This window comes from Acanthaster planci, linkage group LG21, assembly GCF_054643075.1.
Source record: "Acanthaster planci isolate LZ-2023a linkage group LG21, COTS_SCS, whole genome shotgun sequence".
In the NCBI taxonomy this organism is placed as follows: Eukaryota; Metazoa; Echinodermata; class Asteroidea; order Valvatida; family Acanthasteridae; genus Acanthaster; species Acanthaster planci.
In genome coordinates this window covers 1,917,934-1,930,776 of record NC_141797.1, presented here as the reverse complement: position 1 = coordinate 1,930,776, position 12,843 = coordinate 1,917,934, and the positions used below count along the sequence as shown (strand labels likewise).

General features: G+C 40.0%; 1 protein-coding gene across 1 annotated transcript in view; it reads left to right on the top strand.

Annotated features, from left to right (window-relative positions):
- The first annotated feature begins 753 nt into the window (after positions 1 to 753).
- LOC110983154 (uncharacterized) overlaps positions 754 to 12,843 on the top strand; it is a 26,400-nt gene continuing 14,310 nt past the window's right edge. The window contains exons 1-10 of the mRNA XM_022242155.2: positions 754 to 864; positions 1,465 to 1,556; positions 3,226 to 3,573; positions 5,472 to 5,626; positions 6,115 to 6,334; positions 7,380 to 7,502; positions 9,197 to 9,658; positions 10,684 to 10,797; positions 11,312 to 11,425; positions 12,168 to 12,560. Coding sequence (XP_022097847.2) covers positions 851 to 864; positions 1,465 to 1,556; positions 3,226 to 3,573; positions 5,472 to 5,626; positions 6,115 to 6,334; positions 7,380 to 7,502; positions 9,197 to 9,658; positions 10,684 to 10,797; positions 11,312 to 11,425; positions 12,168 to 12,560 — 2,035 coding nt within the window. The 5' untranslated portion in view covers positions 754 to 850. The remainder of the gene's footprint in view (positions 865 to 1,464; positions 1,557 to 3,225; positions 3,574 to 5,471; positions 5,627 to 6,114; positions 6,335 to 7,379; positions 7,503 to 9,196; positions 9,659 to 10,683; positions 10,798 to 11,311; positions 11,426 to 12,167; positions 12,561 to 12,843) is intronic.

Here is a 12,843-nt window from a genome sequence, read left to right as displayed (position 1 = left end):
TTGCACACTCCATGAAAACTATAGAAAGGCTACTGCCAATTTAATTAAGTAGGCCTAATCATGGAAAACAACAGTAATTCGCCATTCCCCACCAATGCAAAGCACACATACAACGCTATGTGCATACTACGTGCAGCGAACATGTCATACACGAGACATGTCATCCATGTCATTACGTGCAGACTTCATTATGCAACACAGCTCGTGTCGTAACAGCGATCTCTGTAAAAGAATCCCACAAATATGATCAAGAAACCACAACCGACATGAATCAATATCTCATCATCCTTGAGCAAAAAAAGCAACCAATATGTTTATGGTGATCAACAGTCACGATGATATAAAACAAAAGAAATAACCTCTACTACCGAATGGAGGCTGATTTAGTTTATTTTGAAACAAACTCTCACTGATTAATACAAATTACAGCACTCCATTTTGTATTGGAGACTTTAATTGGAATTACACGGTACCCTGAAATCAAAAGATCAAATGCAAGCGTCTGCCTTTAACGAATGAATAAATTGAGAAAAATCGGAATTCGGCGGACCAGATAAATGACCATGGTAAACAGTAAATGAGACCTAAAGATTGTAACGGGCAGTCACGATGGTAAAGCCAAATCAGTCACAGCGATGAAGATGATCCTAGCCAATCAAGGAGCAGAAAAGAAAGACAACGCAAAGATCCTCACTCGGTTATGTGTATAAGTGGTGTGGTGCGTTTGCAGCGCTAGAAACACACTACCGTCGGACAAGGAGTGACTGAAGAGAAAAAATCACAGCAGAACCACGTCGCTTGCCTTGAACGTCGATTCAAGACAAAATGGAACACCTGTGACGTTCCATTTATGAAGCCCCAAAGGTAAGACCACATTTTCCATCGCAGGGCACATTAAAGGAGGGAAGTACTTGTCATGGCCACTAGATTCACAAGCTTCTTTAAAGCCGGTTCATACTTCAGGCGAATGCAAAGCGAAACAAATTTGACGCCCTGAACAATTCGCAGTGAAATTTCGCCAGAGTTGAAATGTGTTAAACGTTTTCAGATTTGCAACGCTAAAATCCGCGTTTGTTAGCGTGTTTGTGCGAAAGTAGGAAACAGTCTTTAAGTGGCAGTATTTCATACATCGTCTTGGTGAGGTGGAAGATGTTATGCTGATCGTCAAACGAGTCGTTTCAGAACGAACAACGTATTGGTTTTTACCCGGACCCGCGATATCGTGTCAACAATGGAAAATCATATTCTTTATGAATGGGATGAATTCAATAAATATAATGGGCTACTGCCGATAGGCGCCATGATATTTTTGACCGAAAAATGCAAATGTTGATAGTTTACAGACAACTTTTTCTTTGCTCTGTTTCATGTTTTGCCGATTATTGCTTCTGTTTGATGCCGACAACCTTTTCGCAAGCTGACAGCTGAACTGTAATAATCATTTGTGTTTTCTTTTTTTTCCAGAATGGCGAACAGAGGAAGACGCATGAAACAGTTGGATGTAATCTTCGCTGTTCTCCTGATCCAGGGACATTGCATCACCGTAGCCAAGTCAAGTATGTTTAATCCCATTCTAAACCGCGGTTAAAGTATTTAAATATCTAAATGAAAATGATAACAATTCATCTTTCTGTGGCTGGTACATTATTTACCCTCGTATATTATTCACCCTAGTTTGGATGACGACCAAACAGATACAAAAGAACGACCAGATGCAGCTGGTCCAGCACAGCATTCCTTAAAGACTTTTGTTAAACAAATAAATATAGAGGTACTCTGAAGAAATGTAACGTGCGGGGATAGAGATAAATAGTTACTCTATAATTTTAGTAAACCACCGGCAAGGTCACTCTTAACACAAGTTGCGGTGGCTGAATTTGTTGGATTCAATTTGGAGACAACAGGCTCACTCGAGGGAGCACTGCAATTGCCGATATTTCGCATCAACTGCTTTCCTCAGATTATGCCTAGTGCAAGAATCACCCCTTGTGACAGTCTGTATACACCTGTGTGTGACCCAAAGAGTGGCAAAATAGGCTGTCCCAGGAAAAGCCTGTCGCCTGTCATGTCTTATTTTTATAAGATTTTCCTTTACCCGGAAAGAGCACAGAAGCAACAATTGTCCCCACACCCCAACCACATGTCCTTAGTGTTAACAGAGAATCGACTTCTTCATAGAATCGTTGATTAGAGAGGATATCTCGTATCGTCTTACCTGACAAATTGCTACCTGTGCTGTATAATTATTTTCAGACCTTTATTAATTGCTGCCCATTGTTGGGTCCATATCGCCGCTTCGGAGTGTTTATCCCGTCCATATCGTGTTGGATGATGGATTACTACTGTTTCAAGTGGTCATCTCAGAGCAAGATCATATCACTCAATAAAGGAGGCAGGGATGTCTTCTTGTTTTGTGTGTGGGCGGTGGGGCAAGATGATTTGTCCCCTGAATAATACTGTCAAAATAGTTTGGTTTTTCCTCTGCACAAGAATCATCATGTTCCCTCCGTGCTAAATGGTTGAGTAGGTCATCAAGAAACAAGATTAGCAATTAACATTTTACAAGTTGAATGTGATTAATACTATGGTACACTGAGTGACCTGACTGCACATGAAATAGTCGTGATTCGGGACAAGCTTTCTCTGGAATTGATTGCTTCCTTTATGTCCTTCTTATCTGTTAAAAAGTGCAAAGCGTCTCTTATGTAACAAAGCAAAAGCTTGCCCAAAAGCAGGAGGATTAGCAACAGCGTCTTCAGTTTGGGGAATTCAAGTATTAATGTTTACGTGAATTTAAAGAACTCAAATATAACTCGCAAAAAAGTTTATTTCCATTTCTCACATTCACTTAACATGGTGGGTTTTTGCCTAAATTCTGTACAATTTGTAACTAACACAGGTAAGTGATCTTTTACAGGTGCTCCACGGTCTGCTTTCTGTATTCCGCCTTAAACCCTTGCCCCAGCCAAAATATTGAAAAAAAATTGGAAACATATGAATGTGTATGTTCTAAAAATTGTGCATTGGTGAACATTTTTCAGAGGTTAGATTTATCTATTTGAAGATCTTATAGTCAATGTCGATCCCGATTTCAAACTTCCAAGTCTACTCTCCCTTCAAACTACAACACAACTGAAAGAAAAGTTGAAGGTTTTTATCCAACCGAAATAACTGGAAGCCTGTTATTATGAAAAGTTCTTTTCTTTTTGATTTTTTTCCTGTAAGAATTGGCTTGTCACGATGTGTTCCTGTCAGGCGCTAACCAGACGCTGACGATCTCAAGTGACAAGTGGGAAACCAACACCCCACCTTCTCATTTTTCCCACGAGCACTACTGCTGGAACGTAACCACTCTCGACCATCTCCAACTGAGGATGCTTTGTCGGTACGACATGTGCTTTGGTGAATACAGGCTAAGCCTCTTTACGCCGGAATTCGACGAGCGTTCGTGGTGTCCTCCGTCGACTCCGAGTGACACATTCTCATCCAGAAACGCCTTGCTGGTTGAGCTGATGGTGATGACATTTAAGCCCACTCCGCCTTGCGAGATCCGATCAGTGCCTGATACCAACGGTAAGGTTTCTTTCAATGGGCTGGGGAAGTGTTTCATACGCGTACGTTTACATGATACTTGTTCCTCCACAGTTTGTGCTACGGCTTGCCGAGTGTCCTACGCTAGTCAAACTGCTGACGAGGGGAATCGACTAACGACTGTATAGACAAGTGGCAGTAAAGACTGGTTGCTTCCCTGACTGCTTCTTATTTAAAAACAAATTGAAAGAAGCAGTTTGTTTTGCTGCAGTCCTTTATCTACACTTTTTGCTGCTTTACAAGTCTTCACAGAGATGAGAGTGCTAGCTCTGGGAAAATAGCGGAAAGCCATAGACATAATGATTGAAAGACACTTCATCGTTAACGTAGAATTTAATTTCGCACTTGCCCTATTGATTAAGTATTTCATTTCGATTGCGGTAGAAATGCCAGGGAGCCGTGCCATGAATTCAAGTAAAATGTAAGACAGCAATTACAAAGGCTAATAGGAGAAATGCATCTTAGTGTTCCAAGTCAACAAACTGCTTCATCAAATAAAATTAAGAGGGGCATCTGTACTCTTTTTACAAGCTCAAAGTCGACAAGGAAGAGCAGTGATCAATAACTTGCATTATGACAAATTCGCTGCTGCCTCTTCAGGCCTTGTGTGATGCAGTTCAGGCTGGGACTCATTTATTATTTTGCCTTGTTTATCTACTGTTTTTATGCATGGCCTTTAAGTAAAAAAATTGACAGGAATCCTCCCCCTTGTTCTCTTTTTTAATGACCAAAAGATAGACAATCCTGTTTTTTTTACTTACCTTCAATATTAACCGTTGCTTATCAATCAAACGTCACTATTTTTACCCCTATTTCATAGAGAGAACGACCTGCTTTGTTCATTTACTGGCTTGGCTGTTCTTCTGGATTTTTTTTGTTTATTGGCTTACGAAAAAATACTCATTCAAATGACACTAGACGTAAATATGGCGAAGCAAAATGTAGAGGGAATCTGAGTCTTGCAAACGTGAATCAGACTGCAAACAAATCAAATCTAGTGGTGCATCTTCAAAATTGACAGAATTTCGCATTGATAAAGACGAAATTGGAGAAACAAAATTAAATCATGCTCATCAAATATGGAAGGGACTATGTAGTACAATTTTCTCATTTCATTTCTTAAACTTGTACTTTTTTATTTCCGGTAAATTTATTTCCAGCTTTTGTTTCCAATGTTTAATGTTTATTTGAATTCTGTCGGTATTTTCTATTTCTATGCCAATCAAATTTAGCATATTAGTTACAAAACTGTGCAGTCATCGTTGGCACTGAACCTTAACGTTTTATTGATTTGCATAAAAAGCTGGTGGATTTTTTATATTTTACTTCAGTGAATTTAAATTTGTTTTATATGTAGTGTGTATGGCAACAAGCGACTGAACATCCTTTTCTCAGAATTAATTTAAAACAAAACTTTGGGATTGTACATTTTAACGTGGAATTTTGTAAACTGCACGGTGTTTCTAGCGACACTTGTCCGGGAAGGTTAGAATAGTTTCTAATGTTTAAAAAGAAGCACTTTCAAGTACACTTTATCACCAAAAGACAGTTTTTATACTTTGAAGAAGTGCATAAAATTAAGCAAAACAAACGAGAGTCTGAAAGTTTATTGTATGTATCTGTAAATCAGAAAGTATAATCACCGTTAGACCTTAGATTTTCATAAAAATTAAGTATAATAGTGGATTAATACGGAAGATTCGCAATAGTGCGCCATGAATAGTTTGGCCAGTTACAACACCCGAAATCTTTCGACCCATTCCAAACGTGCATTGGGTCGACAAATGGCCAACGCGTCAGAAACTCTTGGTGGCGCACTTTTTTGAAATACTCGTGTTGTTTTATGTATTAATTTCAATCTTGTTTCTATAATATACAAGAACTGGCGTGTGGTCCTTCCAATATCAACTTCACTGGCGAATACCTTGTCAACGTCACCAATCGTAACAATCGTTTCTTGTACTGTGTTTGGCGGGTTAGCAGCAACTCTCTTGGCGAGTTCATTACCTTCGACGTTCTTGACATTAACACAACGGTAAGAGAATAACTGGAAACTTTCTGGAGAATTTAAAAAGTGAAATTATTCAAAGGATATCATTTTCACAGCTTTTAAAAGTACTTTGCTTTGTAGTAGGTGTGGAAACAAAACAGACTTTCATAGAACCAACTCAGGGGTAAGTTGAAACTATCTAGGGTTTGTTTTTTTTCCGTTCTAATTTTGGAATTAGTCGATGACGTGTGGTGCGATGGCGTATCAAAGATTTCGTAATTCTGGTCTATTCTGCCTTGGGTGCTTCGGGGCCCCGTGTTTCTGGCAGGGACAATCAATGTATTTGGTCAAGGGTGAAACATCCCCCTATGCTTGACCTTAGTTACGCAGCTGAATGTGTTAAAATAACTGAGTGTTTACCGCTTTTGTATTCGGGTAAGCAATTTCTAAAAAAACAAAAACCTGTCGATCTTCGTGCCTCTAATATCTTTATGTACAAGCTTTATCACCTGTGGTACAATTTGGTTAATCAGTTCACAAGTTTTTCGGCCGTTCTTTTGGGAACCGGGCTCGACATTCACAACGGGTCATCCCTGGTTCACAGCATCAGCGAGGGCCACGCACGTGGAACCTCTTATTACGTGCCCGGATCACACATCTGGATGGTTCTCAGGTCGCACCCACGTGACGTACAAGACGGCCCGCCCACCCTCAGGATTCTCCTGCGGTCTATTAATGGCACAGATGAAGCAGGTAAGACATGGACATTTGTCTCATGAAATTCAAGGAGGACTGTATTTCCATTTAGTATTTAGTAATTCATTTTCGTGTATTATTATCTAGTAGTCTGATAGCTGCAAGAGATTTTTAGCGAAGGGAATAAATATGTACTTGGCTGATCTCAAACTTATAAGGCCGGCTCAGGAGAATGGATTGGACATTATCACCGTTCATTCTCCTGAGCAAGGTCTCAAACGTTAGTTTAAGAACGGCCAAGCACATATTTATACCCATTCATAAATAACTTTTTATTCACAGAGACAAAGGAAGCCAACACATTTTATGGTATATTTCCTTTTTAAAGTTGTCTGAGAGAATCCCCTTTATAATTCAATGAAAATGGCGCGCGCATGGTGTGTCATATGCGCACAAATCTTCTGACCAATCAAACTCGATTAACCTGTCTTGTATCCATGTGCAAGCACATGATTGAAGCAGCGGGCATAATCACCTTTCAGCGGACATTATCTAATGTTAATACACTGTCACGTGACGCGTTTTGAGTAATAGTAATAGAAAAGCTGTGACGTCAAAAGAGCAGGTCCTTATTGACGGCTGACCTTTTCTGACAATTTCCGCAAATATGAAATCGTGTCACGTTTTAACAGCCCTTGTAAGTAACTCGTATGCAAGGTTGAAATACTAGTACTTCTTGGTCGAGGTACCGGGACCAAGAAATGACATACCTAATAACAGGTGAATTTACCTTTTTCCGAACGGGCTCTGCCGTTTATCCCATAAAGGTCCGAATTTTTGTTGATTGGTTTTGTAAAACTATGATTGTACTTCAGTTTAAGCCTTTGCGTTATTGGACATGAATGAGCTGCAAATTGGTGTTTTGGGGGTGTTTGGGAAATTACCGCAGTTGTTTCACTCAATCTGACACAATTTGGTACTTAAACATCGTTGACAAAATTGAAGAGTGGAAATTTGGCACTTTATAAATCGTTCACACACACACACGCAAAAATCAGCAATGTTACTGACAAAGAGGAACATGTTGTGTCAACTTCGACAGGTGTGTTTCAATGTGGGGCGGGACAGATGTTGTGCGAGCTGGACCTCAAGTGTCTGCCGCAACACGTGGTATGCAACGGCAAGGTCGACTGCTCTGATTTTTCGGACGAAAGATTGAGCTGTGGTAAGTAACCGGGAGACACACATTTTTTCCCTGCGTTGCATTCATATATAACCTAGGCGTACATCCCGGGAGGATCAAGGTATATTTTCCCCTCAATGTTTTGACCAGCGGATAGCCTAAACTTAAGGCGGATAGTGAAGAATTTCCTGGACTTCAAAACAACTTAAGTGTATTAAATTATACTCAGAAAGGGAAAACAACCATAAAGCCATATGCCGTTCGGATGTAAGATTCTGCAGAAAGGTAACACATATTACAAATGTACATCGGGGTTAATACCGCCCCTATAAAGTGTCATGTGTGAACATCGCCCTTATATATTTTCACCCCCCTGATTTTCAAATTTCCATGGCTGGGCTAGTCACTGCCTCCCCCCCACAATTCCTCAGCCCCCATATCCCCCAATTTACGGCACAGATTTAACGCCACTAGCTGCATTTTGGGAAAATGCCAGGATCAGGGCCTTCAAATTGGTCAAAGTAACCCCGTACTACAAAAGTAGCAATCATGTATGAAACTGCTCTTCAGAATGTGGATTTCTGACGAATCGTGGACTTAAGTTGGGAAAAATAAGCACACTATGAAGAGATGTTACACAGTTAAAAAATACCCGTTATAAACAAGTCTTTGCTTTGAAAACATGGCATTTTACAAATAAACACGTTTTCGGAAATAAATGTGTTTTGGTATTCGTAAAGTATCACCGCTCGAGAAATGGGTTTCTGTTTCTTGTTACACCAAGATACGTCATTGTGTCTAAATCTATTAACACGCCAACACGTATTTATAACAAACACCACAGCATGTTCAGCTTTGGATTATTTATTAACACCACAACATGTTCATGAAGTGTTACCAGGAAGGAGTTAAAAGGTGTGTATTTTTGAAGTCCCACCGAATTTTGATATTCATGCCCTTGTCCTACCTGTTTCCAATCAACCCAATCCGGAAGTCTAATGGCAAGATGAAATACCCCTACAAATAAATCAATATCTTTCAAATTCTTCTGTTAAAAACCTTTATGGGTTTCCGAGTCACAGATAAAATCCCAAACTGCTCTCTTGATGGTGATGATGGAATCAACAGTTTTTATTTTATTTGTATATAATTATTAAACATTTCTAAATAAATAAAACTACATGTTAAACTATGTTTTTTGGAGTACATACTTGTCAAATTAACATTACACACTTCTTCTTTCATTACAAAAAATCATTTAACCGTTACATGTTATTGAGCCTTGCTCATCTCAGTTATCGTCTGGAATTGTTTTGGATTATGAATAAACTTTAGTACACACCAACTTATTTGTTTATTCCTTAAAATGACCTAAAACTTAGTGTTGCAAGGTAGGCGGGGCGGGTCGAGGAAAAACGAAGCCTCGTATTGCAGTGTGGCCAGCCTTCTGGTTGGACAGTCTCAACACAAGTGACACACCCTAGGATACTAAACAGACCTTCGTGTACGGTTAAGAGCAGGGGGCCTTGTTCATGTTGAGCAAAAGCTGTTGCGTAATCTTCTTCAACGGGTGCATGGTGAAAGCAGAGAATGAAAGCTTTTGCCTTCACTGGTAATGATGACTCGTGTCCCATATATTCGATTAATGTTGTTTCACGATTAATCTTTCCTTTATGGACATTGACATACTTCCAATGCAGTTTTCATTGAGAGCTTTTGAAATGTTCATATTTCAGACTTTTGTGGTTCTTCAAACATTTCTATACAACACGGTGAGCCGGTGACCATCTTGGCTGATTTCGAGAAGAGACCTACCGCATTTTTTGCAATATACCCGGGCTTGTCCCCTTCCATTCCTGTCAATAGCACCTCGTTCGAAAGGGTTGTTGTTGCTAACCATACCGGCGAACCGTGGCAGTTCCCCGAGTGTGTCTGGAGACTTGCAGGGCCGGAGGGCGTCCGGATTCACGTGGATGTAGTCGAAGCCGAAGGACACCGGTTGCTACTGACAATCTGGGACAGTCTCGACCCCGAAAGTCGACTGTTGGTAATCGATAGTGAAACTGGCATCGCGCCCTTGCCTCGCACTGTGTTTTCCAGTGGCACTGAAATCTGGGTAACCTCACAGGAGTCGAAGCCAAGTGTCTCATGGAGGAGACTGAAGATTAGGTTCATCGTTTCAGCGTATTACGCTACAGGTAAGAAGAATTACATGTGAAATATGAGCTTGCTCGTTTGAACCTCAGAACAAGTAGCCAGCATCAGGAGCCCGCGGAGGGGCTCTTTGTGTCGAATGTTTATATCATGTTTTGTAGCTGTTGAAATATGATTTCTACACCCTTGTCCAAATGTTATTTTCGTTTTCTTCCGAGCAAAGCATCGAAAATTACCTTGAGAGGGGTTTTGAAAAAAGAAAGAGATGGAATGTATGACATCCTGCTTTATCGCACCCATGCCACATCGTCTTCCTGATGTAAAAGTTAAAAATACATAAAAAAATTAAAGACAAAAATGACCAATAAACAATCCTAAACAACACACACTTACATAGAACGCGTATTCATCTCAAGAAATTGCAAATCGTATGTTTTAGGCCTATTGTTTTATTTTCAGATCGTCACGTAATAATTTGCCAAATGCCCATTTTTCCACCAAGTTGCTCACTTCGTCTTGAATTTCTTTTGGAAGCGGGAGTGTAATCTTTGGGACAATATGTCACGCCAGGAAACTTGCTAACTTCCCTAATTTCCACTGCAAAACTCGAAGTGTTGATTTAACATCTTGACTATTGTCGAGGGACTACAACAGACGGAGTGAAGTCTTCTGATAACACCGAGAGGCTTGAATTATGGCAAATTTTACGTTACACTTTTTGCTGAGCAATTCATTTAAACAATGTCTCAAGCGACATTTTGGATATTTTCTGGAGAAGCAAATGAAAGAAAATTGAATGCAAATATAAATTTGTACATACCAACTGTCTTCAAGGATTTTGAATTGGCACTGCAACTGGTCACTTTCAGGTCTCATAATGTACAACATCAGCATATTTAAAAAGAGTTATTTTTTTCATCTATGTCAAGCCGTCAAACTGAAGCTACAAGCCCAACCCAGGAAACCTGTTAATTGTCCTTTTCTTGGAACGCCGCTCCTAGGTTGCGAACAAAAAAGTATGTTACTCAGACAGCAAGACCGGCTCTTTCTGTCCTCTTATTTTCTGCAGAATGTGACGACGAACAGTATACTTGTCCATCTGGACGAGGTTGTTTGGAGGACATCTCGTACAAGTGCGATGGAACACGAGACTGCTCTGCAAGTGGAGACGAGCTAGGATGTGGTAAATTCGAGCCTCTCGACTCTGTTCGTTTTACTTTTTATTTAATAACATACAAGGGTACGAAATGATCAAAAGGAGCAACTGAATGGGTCAATTAAAAACGAATAACACACAAGTTTAGTTACACAAGTGTCCATAACGTCTTCGACGTAAGGTCTTTTTCCACGCTACAAACACTGCCAATCAGTAAGAATGACACTTTTTGTTAACGGCAAACAGTACCAGGCTTTCATTAAAGGGACCTTTGTTCCTGCTCCTTTTGGCGTCAAAGTCTATTGGGTTAATATTCGCGTGTTTGCATTTTGAGGGGATAATCTGGGTTTGGTCCCATTAACCATTACTTCTTAGTTGAAAAGTAACATTACTGAAGCTTTTGCAGATTGTTCACGGTACTGTACATAGAAAATTAATTACATCATCAGTGCGAACGAAAAACTATTGACAAGGCAATGGCTCTACGATTCATCATTTGTTCGACAAATCCTTAAACAAAGCAAGAATGTTTCTCCTCCAGGCAACTGTGACCCAAAGGAATTCCTCTGTTCGTGGAGAGGTGAATGCGTTTCGGGTTATAAATTGTGCGACGGAAAAGCTGATTGCCAGGACTATTCGGATGAACTACTGTGTGGTAAAACTTTTATTTTTATTTCTCAGACTTTCGAACTCCAAGTTAATTTAAACTCACACATCTTTGTGTGTTAACGCAGGTTCAATTAAAGGCCTGTGAGGGTGGAAACAAAAGCGATTGGGTTAAACGCAGGTTATTATTTTACTAATAGCGTTCGATTTTAAGTGCAAGAGCTACAACTCAACAATACTAAACAAAAATTAACGGAGCGCTCGTTTCAGTTTTGATTACCAGTACTGAGCTTTAAAGACGAACAAATTCTTAAACTTTGAAGCTTTTTTGAAGATGCCTATACATGGTGCTACCGCAAACTCGATCACTAAACAATCTCTTAAGGACTCGTCTGGAAATGCGAGTTATGGTTAATTAAAATAAATCATTACCAAGATAAATATTTTCCCAAATATTTAGGTATTACAGATAGCTTTTGTGCTAACACTTTGAAATGATGCTGGTTTTGGAAAAAAATTGCATGAAATAGTCTATTTGAGTGTAAAAGCAAATTTGCAAAAGGATTATGCGGAAATGAAGGAGATTTTTTGCATGTGTTCATCTTTCTTCTGGTTAAGGCATTCAAAATCTTACAGTTTACAGGTATAAACAGTTATCGGAGGTACTTTCGCCCACTAAATTTAATAAATCAGACTCATAACAAAACTTAAATAAAAATAAATCTTCTAGCTGATCTCGATAAAATGTGAAATATAACTTGCAAAGTCCACATAAACTCTCATCTGTCTAGGATTTTGTGGTAACGAGACAATTCACATGCAGCCCAGCCTAACATACTTTGTTGAACATCACCACGTCACCACGCAGTGCTTGTGGATAATCGTTGCCCAGACTGGGTACCAGATACAGGCCAGAATTCTGGATACTGCTTACTGCAAGATTACCTTTGGTGCGGGTTCCCGCCTCCATAGCGGATCCCAAGGCGAAGTCGGGAACCGCGCTGTCAGGACTGTCGACAACATTTCGTCAGGCTCGCTGGGCATGAACAAGGCTTCGGCGTTTCCGAGATCATTGTCGGTCAACGCGTCCAAAATGTGGATATCAAATGAATGCCATCAGGATCCCTACAAGGACACTGAAACTGAAACCCTGAACATATCCGTCCGGCAGTACGCTCCTGTTAGTAAGTACATGACATTTTTCCGCCAATAGTGACTTGGAATTTTCATCCCGTATCTCTATAAAGCCTGACGAAAACACATCATGGCAAAAGGCTCATACCAACGTTACTCCGCAAAAACAAGTAACGGGTATAAATGAAGTTAACCGAAACCGAAAATATGTACCCCCCAAACCCAAACATTCACATGTTAATGAGGTGTTTTTGAGCAGTGGCGTAAACTAGGGTATTTCTTACCGGGGGCCACTTGGGGAGGCTTATTTTCCGGAAGGTGGGTTTCAATGGG